Source organism: Lissotriton helveticus, chromosome 1_2 (assembly GCF_964261635.1).
Source record: "Lissotriton helveticus chromosome 1_2, aLisHel1.1, whole genome shotgun sequence".
NCBI lineage: Eukaryota > Metazoa > Chordata > Amphibia > Caudata > Salamandridae > Lissotriton > Lissotriton helveticus.
In genome coordinates this window covers 146,514,293-146,541,005 of record NC_136058.1, presented here as the reverse complement: position 1 = coordinate 146,541,005, position 26,713 = coordinate 146,514,293, and the positions used below count along the sequence as shown (strand labels likewise).

Below are 26,713 nucleotides of genomic sequence, written 5' to 3'. Positions count from 1 at the left end.
TAAACAGTCTAATGGTGCTGGACCTTTTATATAGACTGGATCTGTAAGGGCAGCTTTATATTTTTTCTCAATTCGAGGATTGAGGACCCTAGCCCTGACGGGTTTTTTAAAAACCTCTGTTGCATGTTTGATTACACCCTTAAGCATTGGTAAAATGGCAGTAGACCTTTGTGTGTTATCAAAAGTGTCTAGTAGGAAATCTTCCTCCACCGCATCTGTGTGCAAGTCCACCCCATGATATTGGGCAGCTCTTTGGACTAGTAGGTTAAAACCTATATTGTCCTCTGGTGGGGATGGCCTAGAAGGGTATATGTCGTCTTGTGGGACATAAGGCCCATCAGGGGTGTTGTAATCATCCCATGGATTAGGTGACTGAGGGGGACTATTAGGCCCTGCTGGGTCATGTGCACCTCCATCTGTGTCATCAGAGTCTGCGTCTACATCATCTTGTGGATCGGGGGATGGTGTAGGTGAATGGTGAGGTGTTGTAGGTGTAGGAGGGGGGACAGTATGGGGAGGTGGAGGAGAAGGTACCCTTAATGGAGAGGTTGCAATGTCTCTTCTTTGGAGGAGGAGGAGGTGCTGGCGCATCAAGTGGTCTCTTTTTGGAACGGAGAGTCAATTGACCAGTCTTAGGATCCTTGACAAGAGTTTTTTGATTAGGATCAGGTGTGAAAAGTTCCTCTGAACAGGGCAGATCCTTCGGTGTCGAGGTTTTCGGCTCCACAGGTTTTTTCGGCACCGAGTCGGTAGCTGATTTTGGTTTAGAAGTGTGCCCTTTTGAAGTGTCCTTTACCGGAACCTGTTTCTTCGGTTCCGGGTGTTTTTTCGGTTCCGAAGCGTGTGAATCTGGAGCTTTAGGCGTTTTTTTTAGTTGGCTCCGAATGCAGTTTCGGCATCGATGAGCCGCTGCCAGCTTTCGGTGCCGTGTGCTGCGGTGTCCGAGCTACGGTCGGCGTGGTTGATGAAGAAGGCTTTTTCTTCGGTGTCGGTGTCGGTGTAGGATCGGCACCGTAGATAGGCTGGCTCGAGCCCGAGCTGCCTGAAGGCTTAATGGGCTTCTTTGCCGGGCTCGAAGGCGGGGCGTGGGAAGCAGTCTCTCGATGTGCGCCCGGGCCCGAAGGTGAGGGTGTGTCCGAAGCCTTTTTAGAGGGTGTCGAGGAAGGGTTGGGATCGACGATCTTACTTACGACCCGTTGAGCAGGAGTGACTTCCTCAACGTCGGAGTCTTCGGCGTCTGAGGAGCTGGTACTCTCTTCGGTGTGCTGGTGTTCTGGCACGTCGACGCCCTCTTCGAAGATGTCATCGGGGATCGAAGCTGACGAGCGGGCCATTGTTCTTAGAGCTCGTCGGTCCCGGATCGTCTTCTTGGAGCGGAAGGAGGCACAAGCGGAACAGTCTTTGGCCTCGTGGTCAGTGAGAGGCAAAGGTTGCACACCTCATGTAGGTCGGTGTGGGGAAACTTCGACCCACATCGAGGACACTTCTTGAATGGCGTCCTTTTCATGAGCCAGAAGTAAGGCCTAGGTAGGCCAGAAGGCCTTCGTCGACGACCGGAATTGAAGACTTGGAAGGTGAACAATCGCGTCGCTGTGGAGCGCGATCTAAACAATACCGTCGAACTGGGTGAGGATTTCACGCTGAAGGAAATTCGGTTCCTAACCGGAGCGCAGGAAACACATTACGAGCCTGATGGCGGAAAAAAACAATCTGGGGATGGAGCCGAAGCCCATGCGCAATGTGGTCCAAAGGACGAGTCACCTATCTCGTGACTTCCAAAGAACTTTTCAGGACAACAACAAACTGCAAACATCCGGGCCCAACACTAGGTGGCGATCTATGCACAGTGTGCAATCTGCAGCTCATATGCCTCGAACATTATGTTACACTTTTCAGTTAAATTACATAATCATATACGTTGTTGTAATACGCAGTATCAGAAGACTTTAGAAGATGCATGCCTAGCAGATGGATATCTTCATTTTTCCCTCATTAAAGCTTTACTTCCAGAATCAGTAACAAACGACTACGGAGATTGTGAAAAATATTTTATTTTGGAAATAAATACAAAATTAGCATTACTCTTTTTAAGGCTCCATAACACACAACAACACTGACAGAAAAAATTATTTCCCTACACATTACTTATCACTATACATTAAATACTTTTCTTTGGGATAGTGAAGGTTTGGGCAATTAATACAACATTCATTTTAGTTCTACATTGGTCATAAAAGGCAAATGTGTACTTAATTTTAAACATTTAGACCCAAAGAAAGCTAAATGCTTACAATTCTGTCAACAAGTCTAGAAAAATGAAACCTTTTATTTTTTATCAAAGCATATATTAAATATAATTAAATCTTCAAATAAACATCGCATTCCCATTATAATGAAACACAACCATTTTACAATCTAGTCAGAAATGCTCACTTACGATAAAGAGCTTGGGCTATTCAGTTACCACAGCTGATACATTTTGCTTTTCACAATTATATAAAGGTACATTAAAGCTTCAAGTGCAGCTACTACGTTACTTGCTAAAGACACAAAGTACCCACAACCATATACATTTGTGGTTACATATGTTGATCGCATAGCTTACAAAACAAAATGCATCTTTGTACGGTTGCATTCTGTCAAAAGGGATGATGGTAAAACCTGTGACTGTTCTAATAAAATGCATTTGCTCTAATTAGTAAGAAATAAAATGGGATTCATTTAGGTATTAAGACAAAAACATGCAACAGCTCACTATATAACATATAGTCCTCAGAAAATAACACAAGCTAAAAGGACTACTTTGAACACTGATGAATCAAATTATACAAGGCACGCGCTCTGAATAAAAGCTACTTCACCTATGTATTACTTCACATGAATATTGTCCAAAAATAAATCATTTGATTTACAGAACTGTTTGTCATAATTTACAAACCACTGGAAAGTTAGGGAAATAATATTGTGAACATATCAGTCATCAAGACTTTTGCGAAAACAAATATTTAGCATTAATAGCAGAATATATAAACAGGCTAAAAATGTTCTGAGAAATAAATGTAGGTGTCATAGGTTACGGGCCCAAATAGCAATATTCCAAAAATCTGGAAATTGCTAAAACCTGAACAGAGGAATTTGCTTTTCCCACGCAACGCCAAAAAACACTTGATTCTAATTCTGGTATTCTCTATATGTCACAACTTCTAAGTGGGTTTGGACAATTCACATGTTCACAGCATTGATTCCTTTTTCTTCATCACTGCTGCCATAGCCCCATTTTTCAATTACAAACCTCTCCTACATATGTTCCCAAGAGAATTACATGTATTCACAATAACTTGCATTTACTGCTGCATACGATTCTAGAAATTCTAGGTTACAACCCATCACAATACTTTTTAATTCTGCAAAACATCAGTAAGAAATCCTGCCACAGCATTCCTGATTTCACATTTTGGTCAGTTATAAAATTAACATGAAATGCAGCTGTTCAAATTTATATGTGCAGTCATGATCATAAGGGTAATTAATGATTTAGATGTTTCTCAAAATTCTCATTCACCGGAGAGCATAACTGTAAGTGACAAATATTCAACAGGGCCACAATCAAAGTGCCTCCACTGTCAATATTACTAAATTGATGAAGATTATGAATAGACGTAGGCAGAATTTTTTTTCCGTCTGCACAATCGGATAAATTTGGTAATCCAGCGTTACTGATAATAAATCTGCAGTGTTTCGTTATAATTTTAAACAGGACCGGGATAGGGAGCAGTCCCTCAATGTTTAAAAACCACTGCAGATGAGGGGGCAGCCCTACATGTATGAAAAAAACTGCATGTTACATTTTAATTTGTAGTGATTTTTAAACATAGAGGGACAGCTCCCTCTTCTGGCTCTGTTTAAAAACCACTGATTGCACTGCTGTGCATACCCCCGAGTGCCCTTACATAGTCAGAATATAGAAGCCTTATAAACTCTGAGCACGTAAAGGCACTCAGGGGTATGCACAGCAGTGCAGTCAGTGGTTTTCAAATAGGTCCAAAAAAATTGAATCAGTAATCACTGCAGAGTATGTAAGGGCACCGAGGGGTATGCTGTACAGGGCATACCCCTGCAGAGTATGTAAGGGCACTGAGGGGTATGCATAGCAGTGCCAAATACCAAATGCACTTACAGCGCATACCCCTCGGCGCACTTACATACTCCGCAGTGATCACTGCAGAGTATGGAAGGGCGCCAAGGGGTAGGCCCTGCAGTGCATTTAGCAGTGCTATTTCTTAGAGCAAAATGCATTCTGACATCCATTTTTGGACACGGTGCATTTAGTGCTAAGAAAATAGTGGCAAATAGCCACTCCGTAACGGAATTTGTGGAATCTCAAGGAATTTTAATGTCATTCTGCGGAATCAAGTTCCGCCAGTTCTGCTCACCCCAAATCATGAATAGTTTTAGGCTTGACCGTACAACTCCTTAACAGCTGAGGTCTCAACAACCTAAGCAATTAAGGACAAAAGAACATTTAATTATACATTTGCAATTCACGTAATGAAAAACACACCAGAAACTGCTATCAACCCATCACCAGGCACAGTATCCAACCAACATCAGCCTCCACAAACTAAGGAACTAAAACATATAGTAGAATGCCATCAATATAGCATACATAGTTCTACATCGATGTATTTTTATCATAAGGTAAGGCTGACAGGTACGAATAATTCCAATAAACCTTCCTTCTGATTGGTGAATCACAGCAAGTGGCTGCAACGAGGGGCATCTGTACCCAGAATCGGGAAAGGTGGATGCAAGAGTAGAAATCTATTGTAAAATCAATCGCATTTGCAATATCACCATGGCGACTTTTCTTTACCATGCATCCATGGCGGCCGAAAAACAGCAAAAAGAGTAATCGAGATTACAGCTTTTCCATTGGCCACAGATTCACCAATCAGAAGGAAGGTGATTTAGAATATATATATATATATATATATACACACACACACATACACATACATATATACACATATACATATATACACATATATGCACACACACACATATATATATATTTTACGCAAGTGGAAAAGAAAATGGACCCGAGTGAGATTGTGAAGGCACACTTATGTAGTGAAGAGAACTAACAACATTAATTGAGTTAAGGGGCAGGATCCATTCTTATAAAATAATAGGCCAGAAAATTTAAAGCCAATAAGTTGGTCCGTATTCTCGAACATTTAAAGAAAAAGAAATTGACTGCACCATAACCCTATGTCGGAGTTCCAGATGAATAATGTGTAATTAAATTGGGTTCAATCTGCTCACAGTGAAGTCAAGTTCCTCATCCTACCGGGATGAAGAGAATCGTATGTAGTACAGTAGAAACTATCAACAGCTGACCATGTACCTGATTCAAGGTTCACGTATCCTGTTTATCGTTCACGTGATAAAAAAGACCATTATGCACACAGTATCAATTATTACATTTCAAAAGTGAAACTCACTGACTGTATTCACACTTCAATCTAATACACTGTTCTGCTTGCACAAGGACATTTTTCAAATCTGTTGTCGCCTTCAAACAGATAACTGCATGACAAAGTAGCACAAATTGCAGATACTGATTCCTGGACATTCAAAACGAGCTACAAATATCCAGCAGGCATCTGAAATAATTTCAGGAAAGCTATGGCTCTGTGGAAGGAACCTCGATCTCTCCCACTGCAACAAATGCTTTCTCTATACCACCACGACATGCTCAGTGTCTCGCTGCCTTGCATATTTTGTCGAACACCTCTGGAAAAGCAGTGGTGCAGTTCAATTGCTCCCTCAACTTGTGGTACAATGAGCCATCAAACATTTCCCAAAATTCATCACGATTCATGTAGCAATCAGCGTATAGCATCTGAAAGCTGAAAGAGAGAAAATTATACAACAGTAAAGACTGTGTCCAGAGGCGTGTAAAATTTGGTACACAAAAAATGGTATTAACTTCACTAATCGTAATGCAGCCTGCATATATAGATCGTTTGTAGAGCTCAAGGAAAGACATTTATGCTTATGGCAGTGGTGACTGCCTGCGACTTTGAACCTACCATTTTCGCATCAGAAGCAGATTGACAAATATGGTCATAACAAAGGTGATTATCAATTAGCTTAAAGATGGACTTTAGTAATCGGTTTTTAACAAGAAGTTAGTAAAAGACCTCAACAAGCTGTCTTGCTTTCCTAAATGTTCAGTCTTTGAAGGGCGGATGACAATTCAGAACTTATTGGATATTGAATATATGCCTAAATCGCTATCTAACAGAAAAATGAAGGCTGTGAAGCACAAGTACTATATAGGCAAGATCCATTCCGGGAAAACATTTGTAAGGAACATTTGCTAAGCAACACAGGACTTAACCTAATGACAGAGCCATGTAAAAAAACGATCAGTCAACTGAAAAATAAAAAGTTACTTTTCTGTAATCCTAACTTTTTGTATTAAAATATATTCCAGAGCTGCTTTGTGTCCTGGTCCAGCCATGGTGTAAGGTTCAGGAAGGCACCTGGGCAGAGCTCTGTATAAGGTTCATGATAGCTTGGGCAGACACATAGGCAGGAGACTACACCTAGTACTGTTGAGTATATTTGATTCTCTCAAAGTCAATGGAACAACTTAAGCACAATTCCATTTTTAATTCATCCTGTTTCTTGAAGTTCATTAGTTTAAAAGTAATACATTTCTTTTTCTCTTCTCACACAAATACATTGTCAACATGTCGTTATTTGTTCAAAGGTAATCATGACACAATTTAACACAATACATTTCAAAACTTTCAGGGCCTGATTAAAGTTTAGCAGACAAGGTGCTCCATAGTAATGACAACAAATTTCTCTGTCAAACTTTCAGTCCTCCCACCCAATTCTTAGTAGGGTGGACTACCAGGTCTACCCCGATGGAGTAAATTTATTCAGTTGGTGTAAACCTTCCTCCAATGCCTAGAGGGAGTATGGGCCGTCAGTGGTGATACATCCTACTGCCAGCACTTGTCTGTCTCACGAAAATCCTAGGGCGGAGCAACAGTAAACAAAAACAAAAAAAGACTCCCAACATCATGGGAAAATGTGTCCATGGTTTTGGGGAAATTTGTTTTTACTTTTCTAAAAACAAAATCATGCTTTAGGAGTTTGTCTTTGGAAAAGTAAAAGCTTAAAAAGTTTGGTTTAATCGTTATCACCAATGAAGGACACACACCAAACTTTTAAATAGCTTTGTATGAACTGCATTCATATGAATCACCATGATGGCAGTCCATAGAATCTCATACAGCTCACAGCAGAGTTGGTGGTGAACAATGAAATGCCTAAAAGAAATCAGCCATACTTTGATTCCAATATGGACAGACATCATAAACGCCTCACTCAAACATGGGTGCCTCCCAGAAAGCCTGAAGACTGGACAAGTAGTCCCAATCATCAAAAAACCCACAGTGGACCCAACAGATCCAAACAATTACCGCCCAGTGACCAACATCCTTTTTCTTGCCAAATTGATCGAGAAATGTGTACAGAATCAGTTGAGTATACATATAGACAACTTCTCGTTGTTAGATGACTGCCAATCGGGATTCAGAGCAAATCATAGCACAGAAACAGCAATCCTACACATTGTCGATGATGCACTTCAAGCTCTAGATCGCAATCAAACTTGCCTACTCATCCTCCTAGACTTGTCAGCAGCATTTGACACAGTTAACCACGAAAAATTACTGAACAGACTTCACGACAGGATGGGAATGTCTGGCACGGTACTGAAATGGTTCGAATCATTTTTAAAGAACAGAACTCAGAGATTCCTAGTGAACCAATCACTATCGCCATCATGCCCAAACACAATCGGAGTACCGCAAGGATCCACTTTATCTCCTTCACTGTTTAACTTATACATCAAACCTCTTACAGAAATTCTACGGAAATCAAAAATTTCCTACCACATGTATGCAGACGACACGCAACTTCACATCAAGATTGCTAGCCTGGAAGACATAACCACAATGAATGATGCCCTCAAAATATCGCTAAAATGACTAACTAACAACCATCTCAAGCTTAACGCTAACAAAACAGAATTCTTACTCATCACACCACAAAAAATCAACCCATAGTGAAAGAATGGTCCAAAATGATCACAGCCTTAAACTGCAGCCCTACCCTAGTTGACTCGGCGAAATCCCTCGGAATCACACTAGATGAGAACCTTGATATGAAAACCCACATTAAAACTATAGCAAAAAACGCCAGTTTCCACTTGAACTATCTGAGAAAGATGAAATCTTTTTTAACGGAGACAGACTTGAAACTAGCTGTGCCGTTTTACTGAATCAGCTATCATACGGACTCGATCCTACACGTCTTTTGCTGCAGTGGGGCTTGGCTGCAGCTTTTTGGGCAACAATATTCGGGGACGCCTGTTACTTGAGCTCATATACATACACATGAGCACCGGTTTGAACCCTTAGTGAATCTCCTCATCGACTTTCTGGAAATTCTTACTAGACATCGATCATGATGCCTACCTTTTAACTGTGCATATCTGGCCACGAAACCTGTGTGGGGGATCCCTACGTTTGTTGTTTTACTTCCCTATTGCTCTGACTGCACATATCTGAACTCTTGGACCGTTGCCCTTTGAATACCCGACTATCTGGACTTCTTTACAAACATGGTTCCTTACCTCATTTTCATCATTTCTGGACAAGCCCCTTTCTGATACACGATGTTGATATTTCGTTTCACCTAGCCTTGAAAAAGTCTTTGTACTTACCTTCAGTACTGACGAAACACGTGTCGGCTGTCTTTCTGTCAAGTCTACTCCTACGGATTTTTGTGAATAAAGAACATGACATTTTTAACTTTCTTGCTTGTTTGTGATGTTCAACTACTGCTGCTATCGGACAATCTTTACTTATTGCGAAACAACCAGGAGACTTATTAGTCTGCTCGCTCATACTTGTATGTTAGGAATGTGCTTGATTTGACCCTTTTGCTTCACTTGAAACTAGCTGTGCAATCACTGGTTGTCTCTAGGATTGAATATGGTTGTACTACACTTGCTGGTCTACCAAGAATCTCCACAGCACCCCTAAAAGCCTGCCTTAAAGCAGCGGCAAGGCTTATTACAGGGTCGAGGAAATTTGACCATATCTCGCCTCACTTGAAAGCCTTAAATTGGTTACCGTACGAAGCCAGAATACAGCTGAAAATGGCTTGTATCACCCATAAAGCGATTCATCACAACACACCTAAGTATCTCTCCCACAAAATAGAAATTTCAGGAAAAAACAGACCTGTCAGGAGTGCCAATTATCTGCTCCTGAAACCACCCATCTTCAAGAAGAAAAAACATATGAGAGGACTTTCTCAAGCGTAGCGCCCAGGATTTGGAACTCCCTTCCCGCAAACATCAGAAAAATTACAAACACTGCAACATTCAAGAAAGAAATTAAGATCTTTCTTATGAATAAGTTCCTCCCATAGACAAGACAAACGCCACCGAAGACTTACCATTGATTTTATTGACCAGATACCCAATAGGGGAATAGAAATGATATAGCCTTGAAGAAATACTACCTCAGAACATTGTTAACTCATGTATTAATCAATACCGACCCTTTATTGTTCCCCTATACTAGCCTTTTAGTTGCTAGGTCGAAAACGACAATATTTAAGTCTGTAAGATTTTACTGCTCTATGTACATTGTGTTTTTAACCCATACCATATGATGTTAAGCGCTCAGATACCCATGGGTCATGTCCACGCTATAGAAAACTGTTAATAAATAAATATGTCCACCACCTGCCTTTATTGCGGTCAGCTAATTTAAAGTCTGCCACCACCCTTATTGTCTTTACTCCCTCCGTAATCCTCTAAAGCAGACCCCTAGTTTCATTATCAGGATCATAACAGTCTTACTATTTACTGCAGAGTGTGAAAAATATACATAGCATACGTATAACATACATAACCAAGACTTAATATGTACTTACTACTTCTATTAGGAAATTCATTGCATGACTGCCACTGCTTATCAACAGCTGCACGCATAATATTCACTGTGCTGCCATGAACCCATCCCCCATTTTATAATATAATACATTCTTTCTATTATTCATCATTTTGGGAGCAAAGGTTTACATTGGCCAATGCCTTTCTCAATAGTCCCATCTTTGTTTTCACTTCGAGTCCTAATCCACATGTGATCTGCAATCTTCATGCTTCATTGGACTTTATTGCTAGAGATTATACATTAGAATAGTCTTTCCTTAGTTTCCATTTTTCCAGTGCTTTGTCCATATTTGGTAAATCTTGAGTTTTAAAAATTAATATCAGAGATTAACACATTCATGTGAAAACATTTAAAACAATATAGGTAGTGTCAATTTTACCACTGATACATTCTTTCTTCTATACATATCGTGTTTCCACAGAGAGGAGGCCAATTATTAAAGTAGGAGTTTTTTTTCTAATTAGAATTAGCCAAGGCTCTCAATCACAGCATCCTCTTTAAATTTTTGAAAATGCTCCTCCGACTTGAGCATCAGGCAGCTGCTGCTCATCCAGGAGGCGACACCTTTCATTCCTTCCAGGAAGCTCAGCCTGGTGGTGTTGGGTTCCTTGGTGAGGGAGAGGATAAGCGGAGTGTCATCAGCGTAGGATACTATGCTGAGTCCATGCTGTCTGACGACGGCGGTGAGCGGGGTCCATGTAGATATTGAAGAGCTTGTGGCTGAACGATGATCCATGGGGTACTCCGCAGCTGATCTCTGTGGGTTTGGAGAGGAAGGGTGGGAGTCTGATTCTTTGGGTTCGGCCGGTGAGGAAGGAGCGGATCCAGTCGAGGGCAGTTCCCTGCATGCCGGCGTTGTGGAGTATGGCGGTGAGTGTGCGGTAGGAGACTGTGTCGAAAGCTGGAGAGAGGTCTAGCAGGAGGACGGAAGCCGTGTGGCCCTGGTCGAGTAAGTTGCGCTGTCAGATTTATAATCCGCTGCCGCCACACCACTCTCCACTACCGGGCGCTGCAACTTAGTCATTGCCACTCAATGCTTGCCCGACCCCCACACAATGACAATCAGCACCGAATCAAGGTCCCGAAACACACTCCGAGGGACAAGCAGCAGCAGAACCAATAAGAAGTAAAGCAGACATGGAAGGGCTGCCATCTTAGCAATAGCAGCTTGTCCGGCCACAGATATCCGCAAGGACTGCAAAAAGTCCATATTGGCTTGCATAGCCTGGACCGCTGCTCCCACATTACCCTCTAAGAGGTCCTGCAGGTCATGGTAGATTTTGACCCCCAGATACAGCAATCAAGTCGCCTCCCACATCAATCCTCGCAGGTTTGGGGTTGGCCACATACACAAATAAGGAACAGGCTAGACTTCTGCCAATTTATACCAAAGCCCGACAGTTCCACAAACCGATCTAGCAATCCTACGGCTTTTGACGGGTCCGAAGCTGCATCGTTTAAATACAATAGCATATCATCAACATACAAGGCAATGTGATGCAACAAGCCTTGGACCTCTAAACCCCTGTAGTACCTGCACTACAGGCTAATGATTCAACCGCAAGTGCCAAGAGCAACAGGAAAAGCGGTACTCCTGTGGAGTCCCCCGGACCACTGCATACACCTCCGAAATCACTCTGCCAGTCTTTACTCAGACTGTGGGTCTCGAGTACAGCAGCCAGGCCCCAACCCCATTTTCTCCATCACATGATAATGAAACCCCCAGTCAAGACTACCGAAGGCCTTCTCTATATCTACTGCCATGACCACGCCGCCTTCTTATCATAGGTGTCGTCCGCCATCAGTGCCATAAGCCCCTGAATATTGAGCACGGTGTTACTTCCCGGGATAAAACGCCTGAACTGTGTGTATCACCGGGTCTTTTAAGGCAGCAGCCGTGGGGAAAGAACTTAACTAAGAATCTGATAGTCAACAGGAAGCATTGACTATGATCTACAGGCCCTCACATAACGCGGCAGACGGTCAGGCTTTAATAACGGAATGACCAACACCTCACAGATAGAGGCCGGCAAGAGACCAAGGGATTTCACCACTCAATATAGCTCCACGAATTTGGGAGCAAGGACATCAACATACACAGCATAGAACTCCACCAGGAGCCCAAATGCCCCGGGCACCTTTACCCGGGCCGTATTTTTCACAGCTGCTTTAATCTCCAGAAACGTAATATCACTCCCCAGCATCTCTGCTTCCTCCCAGGAAATCGCGGGAGGGTAATGGGTTCAGAAAAAGTCCACCCTTTGGGAAGCACCCTCAGACGGCCCTACAATTTATAGAGCGGTATAATACTCTCCAAACCTTGCATTAATGCCATCCTATCCATAAATGTGTTCCCCGTGCCCTAACTCAAGTTTCAAGATTATGGAGCCCCTCCTGGTTGGATTAGCCAGCCACGCCAGGAGGGACCCCGCTTTGTCCCTCTGAGAATGTGCCCTGACCATACACTCCCTGCAAAGCAACAGACCCTTTTAACATGTCTTGCCTGTGCTTCTTTGGCCTCCAGCAGCATCTGTTGCAAAGCTGGGTTCCTCGGTCTAGCTCTCTCCACCTCTCTCAGCGCCACCTCTTGGGACTGAACCTCGTGCAACAAAGTTTGCTGCACATCCACCACTTCAGCAATAAATCGCCCCGAATAACAACTTAAAAGTGTCCCACTCAAGCTGCGGCGTGGAAGCCGTGGCCACGTTACTCTCAAAATGATTGCTTCATCTTCTCCCCAGTCGACTGGTGGGACACCCGGCCATCCAGCACCTCAACTGTCAATCGCCAATCCGGTGTGCATGGGAGTGTCAATTCCCATTTCAAGGAAAGCAGCAGAGTTCTGATCGGAGCATTCTGGCTCTGCTACCACTCCACGCCCGGGAACATCATAACCCTGCGATTGTCAACCATCACTGGCGTGATAAAATAATTACATTCGCCCTATTGGGGGCCGCTCCATTCCAAGATGGCGATCCATTTGGACGCTTTTTTAGCACTGCCTTTCCCCTTCCCGCCTGACACACCACGCTTTGCTGCGTTACCTAGTAACGCGCCCCTGACCACGCCCACTCACGGCGCCCGCGGAAGCTCGCATTTAAAAGCTACTGAGACTTCAGCTCAGTTACCGGCTGTCCTGCGATCCCGCATCGCCGTCGTGGAAGGGGTAGGTGCTTTTCAGCATGTGCCTCGAGCTAACCAGGTAAGGTGTGGTGACGAGTGGAACGGGGTATACCTACGGTATCCTCCGTTCGGCTGATCTTCCAACGCAGCTTTGTGCCGTTTGGTTTCCGGTGCCTTGATGAGCACCCGCACGGACGATCCTTGTCCTGGCCGCTGCCGGAGTGCTTTGTCCGCCGGGTTCCGCCGGGCACGGGGCAGACTCGCTTCCTATCATGGGGTATTTGCGACAATCGCTTTTCGGGAGCAGTGTCCCCCTTGGTGACTTGATCGCGATCTGCTCCGGGCGGCGGGGCTGTCCGGTGGTCGTCTGGTGCCCGCGGGGCTATTGCCTCCGCGTTCTGCTTGGTTGGGATCACGTCCCCTGGGGCTCCTAAGGGTCCGTGACTGGACTACATGATGCTCGCTGGACAACCCAGTCTATCTCTTCTGTAACCCTTGAGGTCATACACTAAGAGGACGATGTAACCTTGTTCATTTCCTCCTCTTTTCCCCTTCCAAAACCCCCCCCCCTTCTTTTATTCAGGTAATCACTTAACAGCTCAGGCTCCACTAGGACAGTCTGTGGGGACCATCCACCAGGGATTAGGGGTAAGAATTTATGATTAGCGTGATACCTTGGTGTTCTTTCAATCTCTCCTCCCCATTGAAGTGCTAATAGCTCGCTTTGTCAGTAACTACACTACCCCCTGCCTCTGACACACAAATGAGTGACAAGCATGGAGTGTAACACATTGTGTACATTAATTTAATGTATTCGTAACTTATTTTTACTGACGCATGCCTCTCCGTGACACACACGGTGTTTCTCCCTTTTTTTGTTCTCTCTCTCTCTCTTTCACTGTGCATAGGTGTGAGCCTTTGAGCCATACCAAACTTTGGATAAATATCCTCTGTGCGAAGTCCTGACATATATAATCCAGTCGATGATTCAGTCTTTCTTTTCTCCTCCTTTCCCACTCAGGGCGGGAACCGATGCAGGACTCCTTCCTGCCTTGGCACATCCACCACGCAGGTTGTATGTGAAACTTCTTTCAACTTTGATAGATTTCTCTTTCCAGTTGATGAGCATACTTAGGTCCTGATGAATTGCCGCTGAGGCATGAAACATGTTGACCACACCATAGGCGAGGTTTGAACGAAGCCAGACCACTTTACCTTTGAGCTTCGGTACCCCTCCCTTCACTATTTTAACAAGGCAGTGAGCCACATGAATAAAGTAATCTGAAGTGGACTTTACTGACCTTTCTTAACTTTCCCTTCACGCTCACTACTTCACCTCCCAGGCCCCTCACACACGCATCTGTTGGCCAGGAACAAAAGAACTACACAAAAGAGTAGCACTCTGTGCTACCCGTCAGACATTGCACCGCCAGCCTGTCGCTGGAGCAGGAGGCCAATGATGATACAAAACAACCATCAGGTAGGATGACAACAGTCGTCCAGCTTTTTAGTTTTGTGAGGCATCCTTAGTTCCGATAAGGGTTTACCTTTATTCCCTGTCACGATTTTACACAACTTAAATGAGAGAGTCACCTCCCTAACCTATTACCTTTCTTTTGGGGAACTTTGTACATTCTGTTGTTTTCCAGTTTAGTAGGACACGTACATTGGACCCCGGTAAATATTGTCCTCAATCTGTCCCTCCTTGTTGTTAAAAAACCATCAGGTCTCCCCTCAGCCTAGCTTCACTCAAAATATGATCATGGCCCTTGTAATGCAGCAGTTGGACCACCAAACGTCTGGAGGCTGCTCCAGGCAGCGGGCTGTGCCAGGATGCGGTGTACTTGTTCCAACGCAAAGAAGGGGGAAAGACCCTCAGGCGCTACCTCCACTTTCAACCAGAACTCCAAAAAGGCAGCATATTGGACCTTCGGTCTGTTCCAACAGGCCTATAACCCGGATGTTGTTCCGCCGGGCCCAGTTTTCAGCTTCTTCCGCCCTATGTTCCAGAGTCTTGATTCTGCCCTCCGTGTTCACCAGATATCCACGCAGTGATTCCACCTCCAGGGACATGTCGCCCCAGGTACGCTCAGTGACCTTTTTCTTGCCAGCCACCGCTGGTCATCTCCCAGAATCAAGTGAAAGCTGGCCTCACCTCACCTGGCTTCAGCTCAGAAAAAGGGGGCTCTCCTATGTCCGTCGGTACCTCGAACTGGTTCGGAACTGCTTTTGGACGCTCCAAAAGAGGCTAGCTTTCTCGTGATGATTGGTGCCAATAACACCCTGTCATCCACGGAGAAACCAGATTTAAGGTTGTATTCGTTTTAACCTTTTATGTTATATATATTTCTTTTTCTTACACATTTATATTTTCACAGTAGCATAATAACAACTAGGTCCTGAAGAAAGCTGCGATTCCACATGAATCTGAAACATGTAGACCCTGTTTCTGGACATACGCAGTCATTTTTTACAAACTGCATCTACACTGTTTTTAATATGGACATCAGGAGATAATGAATAAAACTTTTTTCTCCTGGTAGCCCATTTTAATTTTCACTTCACTGCTTACACACATGCACTGCGCCCATCACTCTAACTACTTCTTGACATCTGAAGGATTTTAGGAGATCAGACTAACCGACATTCTCCCGGAGCTCCTCCTTCTCAGTAAGGGGGTTGTAGTCCTTGGTTGCACTAGGATTTGCAACCAAGAGGAGATCCCAGATGATGAAGCATTTCACTTCAGTGAGTGATGGGATTCCGTCCTTTTTAAAGGATTTACCCTAAATATATTTAAGGTATATACTTGTGTTTTTTGTCCTCAGACTTTCTATTGCAGCAACAACCTCAAACAATCCAAGCAAAGGGCCTGCACAGGGACTTGGGAGACAGCTTAGTGATTTCCCCCAGATACCAGTCAGGTGATCAACATTGAATAGCTATCCTGCTATCCTGCTCCAGTAATGCTATCCTAACCACTATGCATTCAATGGAAGGACGAGAATACATGAATGCTGTTAGTGCAATCACACGATGGCAAAAGTGTGCGAGTCAGAAATCAGCTGGAAATGGCATAGTACTGTCGGACTAACTCAGCAAAAAAAAAAAAAACAGCACTCCGGGACCTGAGTAAAACCAAGTCAAAGACACTGTGGTAACTTGGAGCTAACCTATACAGTGTACGGCCAGTGAGGACCCAGGTGCAAATAGGTAAATTCAAGGCTATCAGGGATTGTATAGTTCAACCCCAGTATATCGTTGGTGAAACCACAGGAGCACTGGCTCGTGCAAAGTAGTATGTATCTCCAAGTGGGAAGGCCACATATGTGCTTCGAATGCAGGTCTAATCTAAGCAATTCTGGTGCAGGGGGCTTTGAGAGGTCTTGCTCAAAAGCACCTTTAGCCAAAAACCCTAGATTGCAAGCCCAGTGAAATGTTTCCTGGAACATCATACCCGGCCTAGGATATCAAAGGCAAACACCTGATGAAAATGGATAACTTCTTGGACAAGGCAGTGGTGAAAACCTCGGATGAGGGGATTGGGCATCAAAGGCAGAAATCAGTTTAGCCTGATAGCCTAGCAGCTATTCTTTATCACACATGGATACTCCCAAGCGCCTGCAGCAAAGAGAACCGTTTTTTACCTGTATCTCCAGTTCTCTCGTAGGGGTATTTCCATGATAAGTCATAAGCACTTGAATATTCCTGCCTACATGTGGGGACCCTGGAGCACTTCTTTTTGATGTATCTTCTTAAGTGGATATTGTTCGCCTTTCTTCAGGAAGGCATGTAAAGACACTTTAGAGATAGAGACAATGATGCAGACTAAATACATAGGCTACAACGCAATCTTCATCTCGAAGTGAAAAAAAGGGTGCTAGTACACTATATTTTGTGCAGTTTTATATTGTTTAACACACAGAAGAATCCCCTTCACACTCCTTTTTTCATGATCGAGATGAAAGAGAGAGGACAGAATAATCTCATAGGCTGCCATTAAATGTCTTAAAAATAGAAGCTGTGCCTTTAGGAATCCAGAGACCACCAGTATCCCATCATGTACAGCTAGTGGCAGTTACTTTGGTCTTTTTGGGGGTGATTGAAGTGTATGCACGCTTCATGTCTGGATCCCTCCGTCTATTCCACGGGGGAGGATGGAGGGTTGCTTATGACTTAGAAAAATACCCCTACAAGAGAACTGGAGTTACAGGTAAGAAACTGTTCTTTCTCTCATAGAGGATTTCCATGTATAGTCATAAGCAATTGAATAGATTAGCAAGCCCATCCCTACAGAACTCGTGGAGGAGACATAGGATAATGGTAGACAGATTTAAGCAAATAGGTTCCCAAGGGAAGCCTGTCCTACTTGAGCATCTGCGTCCAGGCAGTAGTGTTTAGTGAATGTATGAACTGATTTCCAGGTTGCTGCTTTGCAACCTGGAAATCATCTCTGCATCTCTGGAATGGGTATGTTGAGGAGAAAAGCCGCTGTAGCTGCCTTTCCTCTGGTAGAATGAGCCTTAGGATTAGCAGCTAGAGATGTGTTCGCTTTTTGATAACAAAGTAAGATGCATGAAACAATCCATTGGAAGTTGGACTGCTTAGCAGTTGCTAGACTTGTATGGAGGGAGTCATAATTTACAAATAATTGGTCAGATCTCCGTTAATAGATAGATGTTGGAAAAAAGTAGGCAAAAAGATCGCCTGGTTAACATGGAAATCCAAAACCACCTTAGACCGGAATTTCAAATGAGTCCTCATGACTACTTTGGATGCATGAAAAACTGTGTATGGCTTAACAGCAAAGTGCCTGGATTTCACTAACCGTGCGGGCAGATGTTATAGCCACAAGGAAAGCGGTCTTCCAAGACAGATACTGGAGAGACACCTTATGTATGGGTTCAAAAGGTTCCTGCATAAGGCGAGAGAGAACCACATTAAGGTCCCTAGGAGGGGAAGGGAGTCTAATGGGAGGAAATACCTTCTTCAAATCCTCCAGGAAATCTCTGATGACAGGAATTCTGAAAAAGGAAATTTGTGAAGGGCGTTTCCTGTAGGCAGTAAGGGCTCCCAGGTGATCATTAACGGAAGAAAATTGTAGGCCAGATTGCGCCAAATGGAGCAAATATGGAAGTATCATCTTCCTGGCAAGAGCTCTGATCCTCATTCTTCGATGAACACCAAGTTCAGAATCTCTTACATTTATGGGCATAAGCTGAATGTGTGGAAGGCCAATTTGCTACCCTGAGGATGTCCATGTAGTCTTGAGCCAAGTTCAATTGTCCAGGCTCAGGAGCCATGCTGCCAAAATCAGGAGAGGTTGGGGTGTAACATTTGGCCTCCAACCTTCGTTTGCAGATCTGTCTGCATGGTAGCCCGAGATGTGGACGGATAGACCGATGAAGGAGGGAAGTGACCACCACTGACGTGGCCACTCTGGGGTTATGAGTATCATCTTGGCCTGTGCCTGCGAAAGCTTGATGAGGACTGCTGGGATTAGGGGAACTGGTGGTAAAGCGTTGAGAAATCTGCCGGACCAGTTGATCCATAGGGCATTTCCCAGGGTTCCCGGTTGGTAGTTCCTCTATAATAATAATAATAATAAAGCATTTTGTAAAGCGCGAACAGCTACCTCACAAGGAGGTGTCCCGGCGCTAGGAAGAACACTGTTGACCTGGAGGTTGAAACAGGGAGAGCTTAGCGTGGTTGGGGAAGAGCCAGGTCTTCAGCAGCCGTTTGAAGCAAGGTTCAGAGGGGGCTTGCTGAATAGCTGAGGGCAAGGAGTTCCATAACATTGTGACATTTGCCGAGAAAGTTCGGCCACCCAATCGAGCTTTTTTAGCTCGTGGGACGACAAGTTGAACACGGCTATTGGAACGAAGCGTACGGGCCTGTACATATCTCGGGAGCCGGATTTTCAAGTACTTAGGGCAGGTGCCAAACAGAGATCTAAAGGCCAAAGTGAGTGCTTTGAATTTGATTCTGTTGGTAACTGGCAGCCAGTGTAGTGATCGCAGATACGGAGAGACTGAGTGCTTAAAAGGGATCTGCAATAACAGTCTCGCAGCCGCATTTTGGACCAACTGGAGTTTTTGAGTCAGGTATTTAGGTAAGCCCAGATAGAGTCCGTTGGCGTAGTCCAGCCTAGATGTTACTGTGGCATGGATTACAGTTTTCCAACAACTCACAGGGAGAAGTCTCAGGATCCTGCGGAGATTCCTCAGCTTACTAAGACAGCAGCCGACTAACTGTTGAATATGCGAGGTAAAGGACAGGCTGTCATCCCACCTCACTCCCAGATTTTTTGCCGAGAGACTAGGTGAAGGCGCTTGGCCCATCTCCGCTGGCCACCATAGCTCTGCGGGAGGAGGGGGGCCTTTACCAAAAAAGATCACCTCCGTTTTATTGGCGTTTAGTTTTAATTTGTTCGCGTTCATCCAACAGGCTACATCTCGGAGACAGCCCCGAAAGTTCGCGAAGGACTCCTGCGACACCGCTGAGTATGGAAATACCAACTGGGTGTCATCAGCATATGAGTTTGCCTTGACACCCCACTTGGCAATCAACGCAAAAAGAGGAGCGAGGTAGATATTGAACAAAAGGGGGCTGAGTGCCGACCATTGCGGAACGCCACAGCTGAGGACTTTGGGTGATGAAGAGACAGTCCCCAATGCCACCTTTTGCGTTCTCTGAGACAGATACGAACGTAGCCATCCCAATGCTTTGTCACGGATGCCTGTCTCAGCCAGTCGCATCAAGAGCCTGGCATGATCGACCGTGTCGAAGGCGGCCGACAGATCCAGGAGTACCAGCATCGCTGAGCTTCCTGCATCCATCGACCACCTTACTGACTCTGCCACCTCAATTAAAGCGGTCTCCGTGCTGAAGCCCGGACGAAAGCCAGATTGTGTCTCATGTAGTATCTTGTTTTTTTCGATGAATTCACTCAGCTGGCGCTGTATGATTTTCTCGAACATTTTTCCCGGAGCGGCTAACAGAGAGATCGGGCGAAGGTTACTGAGGTCTTCTTGATCCCCATTGGGGTTTTTTTTAAGCGGGAGGAGGGTAGCATGTTTCCAGATGTTCGGGAATACCCCCGAAACGATGGATGAATTCCAGATTTGTTGTACTGTAGGGGCCACAAAATCAGCAATGGTGCCCCATAATTTAGAAGGACAAGGATCATCCGGCGAACTGGATTTGCAACGGATCAGTTCTTGTCTCACCGCCTGCAGAGGTATGATCTGGAATTGAGTTAGGGTTTCACCCCTCTATGCGAAGCCTTGGCATTTGCTATTTTCTGCTGTGGCGATCAAGTCAACCTCGGGAGTACCCCATGTTCCGAAGATATTGTGGACCACGACGTCGTTTAAGACTCGCTTGTGGTTTTTCTGGAGGCGCCTGCTTAGAGAGTCAGCCTGAGCATTCTGAACACCTGGGAGGTGAGCTGCTGTAATCGTGAGATTTAGAAGGCACTTCCAGATCACCTGGGTTTCCAGAGATAAGGGACTGGACCTCGAGCCTCCCTGCTTGTTGAGATCGTGCATAGTTGTTGTATTGTCCATCTGAAAAAGCAGGGAGTTGGAGAGGAGTGATGGCTGAAATGTTGTAGTTAGGGGGTGCACTCTGATTTAAACACTATATATACTTTCCTCTGGGGTGCTGCAGCAATGCAAATGCTTTCAACACTTGCTGAATTTAACTATTAGTTTATAACAAGTACTGGGACTTGAGTGTGCTGCGCACTGTTCACTTGGTGACTATCCCATAATATAAAAACTTTATATTCAAAATCATATGTATTTATTCATATTTTCAAAAAAGTTTTTGTTGAAACTCATAGGTGAACACAAATATTCTCTTCACTCTATTAGTGAAATTGATACATAAATTCACACAATGTGCATTACATACAGATGCTTGAAAACAACATTGTTTTTCTGAAATCATGCAATAGTCATGTTTATGCCCGATGCATTTAGGGACATAGAAAGTCCCTTCCTCAGGGGCAAATCTGTATTCTCAAACGTCTGCCACTAGGATCTACCGATCCGGTTTATATGCTCCAGCAAGTCATCAATGTGAAAAGTCTTAGTGCTTGATGAGTTACTTACCTTCAGTAATGATGTATCTGGTAGAGACGATTCTAGCCGCAGATTCCTTAACGTAGAATTATCCCCAGGTGCGAGACTGGATCCGGAAACTTTTAGTCCAGCATCTATGCGCCGGGGGGGATGGCATCACGCGGCTCCGCCCAGGCATCGCCAGCGTACGTGGCGTCAGCGAGGTCACATAAGTCCCAGCCCGACGCGCCTACGTCAGAATTCTTCAGAGAATTTTTCCGCGCCACAATGCAGAGCCATCAGACAAAAACTGTGGGAGTATGGGAATATTGTGCGAAAGAGCAGAAAAAGGGAATGATGACTAACAACACCATAAGGAGCAGGGTCTACACTAGAGTACCCAAAGGCAGGGAAAAAAGAAAGAGCAGAGCACAGCCCTGAGCAGCCACCCTGCCAGCATGTGGACAGCCTCCCATTGAGACAAGCAGCATAAGCAAAAATGTCACAACAACATGTAGCAGGGCCACGACCCCAACCAAGAATAACGATGGGGTACCAGTTCCAAGACAAACAGGGAACGACAACTTTCAAGGCAACTCCGGCACTGAGTGCGACAACCCCCCAAGGGGCAAAGGGAAAGGCACGGCCAGGTGACCCCAACTCAGAGATTAGCAGAGGCCCCAGGACCCTTAGTAACAAAGAGGGAGGGTGGGAAGGGACAAGAGGAAAGGCAAGCCTCAACCCTGGAACAACCAGAACAGAGGGGCACAGGAGTACCCCTAGATCCATCCTACAAGACACCAACAGAGGAGGAAGGAACAAGAGACAAGACAAAACAGCCTGTCAAAAGAACAAGGAATGCACCCACAGGAGACATAGCCACCCACCGGGAGGCGAGTGCAGAAGACCAAGCGAAAGGTCCTCGCAGAAGGGGAGGTAGGGCGGGCCGTGAAGAAATCTGCGGCTAGAATCGTCTCTACCAGATACATCATTACAGAAGGTAAGTAACCCGTACATCTGATAGAGACTACTAGCCAGAGATTCCTTAACGTAGAATAGATACCCTAGCCATACCGCCGGGAAAGGAGGGTCTGCGAAAGGACCTCCCCAGCCTGGACGTAACAGGGGGTCCCACAGGGGACTAGTCCAACAGGCAGGCGAAAGTCTCGTCCCCGAGGCAAGGGGGGGAACCCCCACAAGCAGAGCACCACCGACCCGAAGGGGGGGGGGGGGGAGAAGAAGAGAGCCTGTTCACCCTCAACAGAAGAACCAAGGGCAAGCCAGGGGAGGCCGAAGCACCCCACACTCCTACAAGGCAACAGAACCTCCAACCAATGCCAGGGCAAGGAAGAGGAAAAGAACAACCTAGAGGGCCCAAGGAAACGAGGGGAAAAAAGGTGAGCCCACCACAGTCGGAAGGCAACAGACCAGACAGAAAGGCGCAGACAGCAAGAAAACAGTCGGAAGCAGGAAGAACAGCCCGGGGCCCCCCGGAAGACCGGCCAGGCTACACCAGGAAGAAGGAGGAACACACCATCTCAGCCTCCAGGATAGAGAACATGAAGGTGAAGAAGAGCCCGGACATACCGCAGCGAGGGGTCCACACACATGACTCAAGAAGCAGAACCAGAGCCACGATGCAAGGTCGCAGACAGCAGGTCAGACCTAGCACACACCGCAGCGACCCAGAGGAAGACACCCCAGGGCACCACCAAGACAGGCTAATCCAGCAAAGGGGAAATAGCACCTGCAACGTACATGAACACCATGGAGAGCAGAAGCCCGAAGGCGACCACAACCAGCACAGCAAAAGCTATATAACAGCTAACACTACCCCACATAGGGTAAGTTAAGTCCCAAGACATGGGAACCCTCTTTAGAAGAACTTCTGCAGCAGAGGACAACAGAAAAAGTAGCTGGGAAAAGCCCCTCGCAGAAGGCTTATCAAGCAGCCCAAGAGAGACACAGAAGGCCTAAACTCAGGGCCAATCTGGGGTAGGTAATCCAGCAAAAACACACACAGCAAGGAAGGGCCGTCCAGCAGCCAACAGACCACAGCCTCAACAAGGAGGACTCGAGTGGCCATAATATACACAAAACTACAACAACGAGGGCGACTCGCCCAAAAGGAAGAGCATCATCAAGAGCTAGCCCAACTCACCGGTCACTGAGGGGGAGAAGGAGAGGAGCAGGCCGAAGCCCCGCCAAGAACCTCCGGATGGCTGAGTCCGTCGGGGCGTGGAACAAAAGGGTGCCATCAAAGGGAAGATTCACCAGCCGTTCCCGCACATTTTCTGGGAACACACTGTCCCGAAGCCACGCATGGCGGTAAAGGGCCACCGAAGAAGCCATGGCACGACCCAGCACCTCTGAGATGTCCAGAGCGGAGTGAAGAATAAACGCGGCCATCTAACGCATGGTGCTGCAAATCAACACCAGCACCCTCCTGAGAAACTGCACATCCAAGGGACTCCGCTGAGTCCCACAAACAAGAGGTGGCTCTAGACAATACAACAAAGTGTTAAAGGCCCGCAGAGCCGCACTGGTCGAAGCAAACATATTGCGGCCCCAAGAGTCTACCCAGCAGGCCTCCTGGGAAGGTGGAGCCAACAGCGACGGTAGGGAAGGAAAGGCGGTCCGCAACAGGGTCCCACTGGCAGAGGGGTGGAGGAAAAGAAACGCCGGGTCATGCGGCACCGGAAGGTGTCGATGGAGAAGGTGTTGGGTCTAGCCCTCACGTTGGGAGGGGGATATAACCATCAGATGAAGCGGCCGCGCGCAGTGGGCATGACGATGGCGCGCCGTCTGCGCCCGTCCGCGGCCGCATGGGGCCGGGGGCCAGAAACCCTGGCCGTGTCAGACCTTCGATACGGTATGATGCCCAGGAACTTCTTGACCTCTGTGGGCCAATACCGGAGGTATGCAGGCATAGTGTTTTGAGAGGGAAATACTCCTGGAGATGTAGGCACTGCCTATGGGATGCTTCTCCCGCAGAAGTCGGTCTAGACTACCTGAATTGTTGTCTGCTAAACTGCCGCTCCTTAAGGAAACACAGTTTAGAGGTTTTTGAACTCCTGACAGATTGCCAGCTGGATGTACTGTTCCTCACAGAGACCTGGCTATATACAGGATCTGAGGCAGAGATTGTTGAGGCGCTCCCGAACGAGTATGCTATTATTAGGATGGAGAGCACAACCGGCAGAGGCGGGGGCATTGCGCTCATTTTCAAACGCACCCTCCAATGTACACTAGAGCCAATTGACATTACTGATAGTGAGACCGGGGCTTCTGCGTTCAGAGTGAACGCTAACCTCACAGTAATGGGTCTCCTGGTCTACAGACCCCCTGGCTCGCCTACACGGTTTGCACCTAGTCTGATCAAAAGCCTCACCCAGAGAATACTACGCCACAAGAGATTTCTAGACATGGGCGACCTCAACCTCCATTTTGAGGAGCCCAGGAGTGGTGCGGTTGATGCGTTATGTCAAGATTTACTGACGCTTCAACTGGGGATCATCTCGGACCTCCCTACCCATCTGGGGGGTCATACTCTTGACCCCATTTTTGCCAACTGACAGGACATTGTAGCAAAGGCTCCTCTTCCTGTTCCGTGGTCTGACCACTTCTTGTGCCACTTTGACATACATATACCTGAGCCGACCACCCAGACGAAACTTCCATCGGCAGTAAGAACCCGGAACTGGGTGGGCTTCTCCCGGGCGCAATTCAACAGCGCCCTCATTGAGGGAGGCTCCCCAGGAGGTATGGACATTGAAAGCGCCTGCACCAACCTAAATAGGCGCATAACAAAAGCTCTGGACAGCACAGCTCCTTGGGTAAGGAGAAAGATGCAGGGCAGGGCTCACAAATCTGCTCCCTGGTTCAATGAGGAACTACGCCTCGTAAAAAAAGAGTGTAAACGGCTAGAGAGAAGTTGGAGAAAAGGTTTCTCGGAACAGGAGGGGAAAGAGTACCATGCTAGGTTACACACTTACCATGGGCTCATTAGGAAAGCAAAGGCTTGCTATTATCAAGCGAGAATTGGGGCTGCAGAGAACGCGGCCAAAGAACTGTTCAAGATTTATAAGGAAATCTCTCTGGATGATCGCACTCCCTCGGCCTTGGTCTCAGTGGAGGCCTGCAATCGGATAGCCGACTTCTTCTCTGATAAGGTAGACAAAATATATGCCTCCTTCCCTGATGAAGCTAGGGATGACAGAGGCATTGGTCTGTGGGAGAGAGGTGCTTGGGAGGGGGAAGGTTTGAGCAACCTCCTGGTTCCACCTACTGAGACACTCATTCAAATTTGCTCTAATGTGAAGTCAGGCTCTCCTAGGGATCCTGCGGCCCCTAAAGTTCTCAACAAGAGTAGCTCTGTCGTGGAACCTTATATCAGACACCTTTTGGAGATCTCTTTGGGACTGGCGTGGTACCCAACTGCTGGAAAGAAGCAGTTGTCCTGCCGCTGCCCAAAAAACCTCATAATAGCCCTGAACGACTCGATAATGTGCGTCCTATTTCTCTTCTTCCCTACTGTGCTAAAGTGGCGGAGAAGGTAGTGAACAACCAACTGACGACGCATGTGAAGAAACTCCACCTTCTTCGGGCTTTCGGGCTGGTCATTCCACCGAGACGGCACTGCTAAATGCCGTCGAAACAATCAGGCAGAGGGTGGATGCTGGGCAGACAGTGGCCCTGATCCTGTTGGACCTTAGCGCCGCCTTTGACACTGGCACATTACACCTTGCTACAGTATCTAGAGGCGGGTGGTGTCTCTGGTCTTGCCTTGAAGGGGCTGGGCTCCTTCCTGGCAAAGCATAGCTTCTAGGTGAGACAGGGCTCCCACTACTCTAAGAGCATTAGGCTACGTCAAGGGGTACCGCAAGGCTCGGCCCCGAGTCCGACCCTTTTCAATCTCTATGTGGCCCCCCTTGCTAACATCGCCGAGCGGTTCGGGATCAGGGTCGTGTCATACGCCGATGACACAACTAGTGGTGTCCCTTACACAGGATCTGGACTCGGCGGCCTCCAACTTCACGGAATGTCTGCAGGAATTGGCGCCCTGGATGTCGGACAAGGAGTAGTTTCTGTCCTGTAACTCCAGTTCTGTAGTAGGGGTATCTCTGTTATAGTCATAATCTAGTGAATAGTCCCGCCCATGTGCGTGGACCCCGGAGCAATAAAAAATAATCTCTTACAGTGTCAAAAAATGCAGAAATGCATAGACACTTCAGAGAGAATTTAAAGACAGATAATGCAGCCAAAAAGGCAGTGCAGTACTTCAACTAGAAATTCCACCACAAAATCCACAAAACAGCAAAGCCTGTACAGATTTCCCCTGCTTAACAGCAAAATCCCTCAGGAATGATAGAGAGAAGAACCTGGACAGACAAGCCCCATAGGCTGCCATTATGTGGCTTAAATAGGATACTGTGCCTTTAAGGAACCTTCCAGAACCTTCTCCCAGTATCC

At 46.1% G+C, this 26,713-nt stretch overlaps 1 protein-coding gene across 1 annotated transcript in view; it reads right to left on the bottom strand.

Moving 5' to 3' along the window:
• Positions 1–2,035: 2,035 nt before the first annotated feature.
• The window catches only part of DHCR24 (24-dehydrocholesterol reductase), a 164,221-nt gene continuing 139,543 nt past the window's right edge, over positions 2,036–26,713 (bottom strand). The window contains exon 9 of the mRNA XM_078670222.1: positions 2,036–5,912. Coding sequence (XP_078526348.1) covers positions 5,759–5,912 — 154 coding nt within the window. The 3' untranslated portion in view covers positions 2,036–5,758. The remainder of the gene's footprint in view (positions 5,913–26,713) is intronic.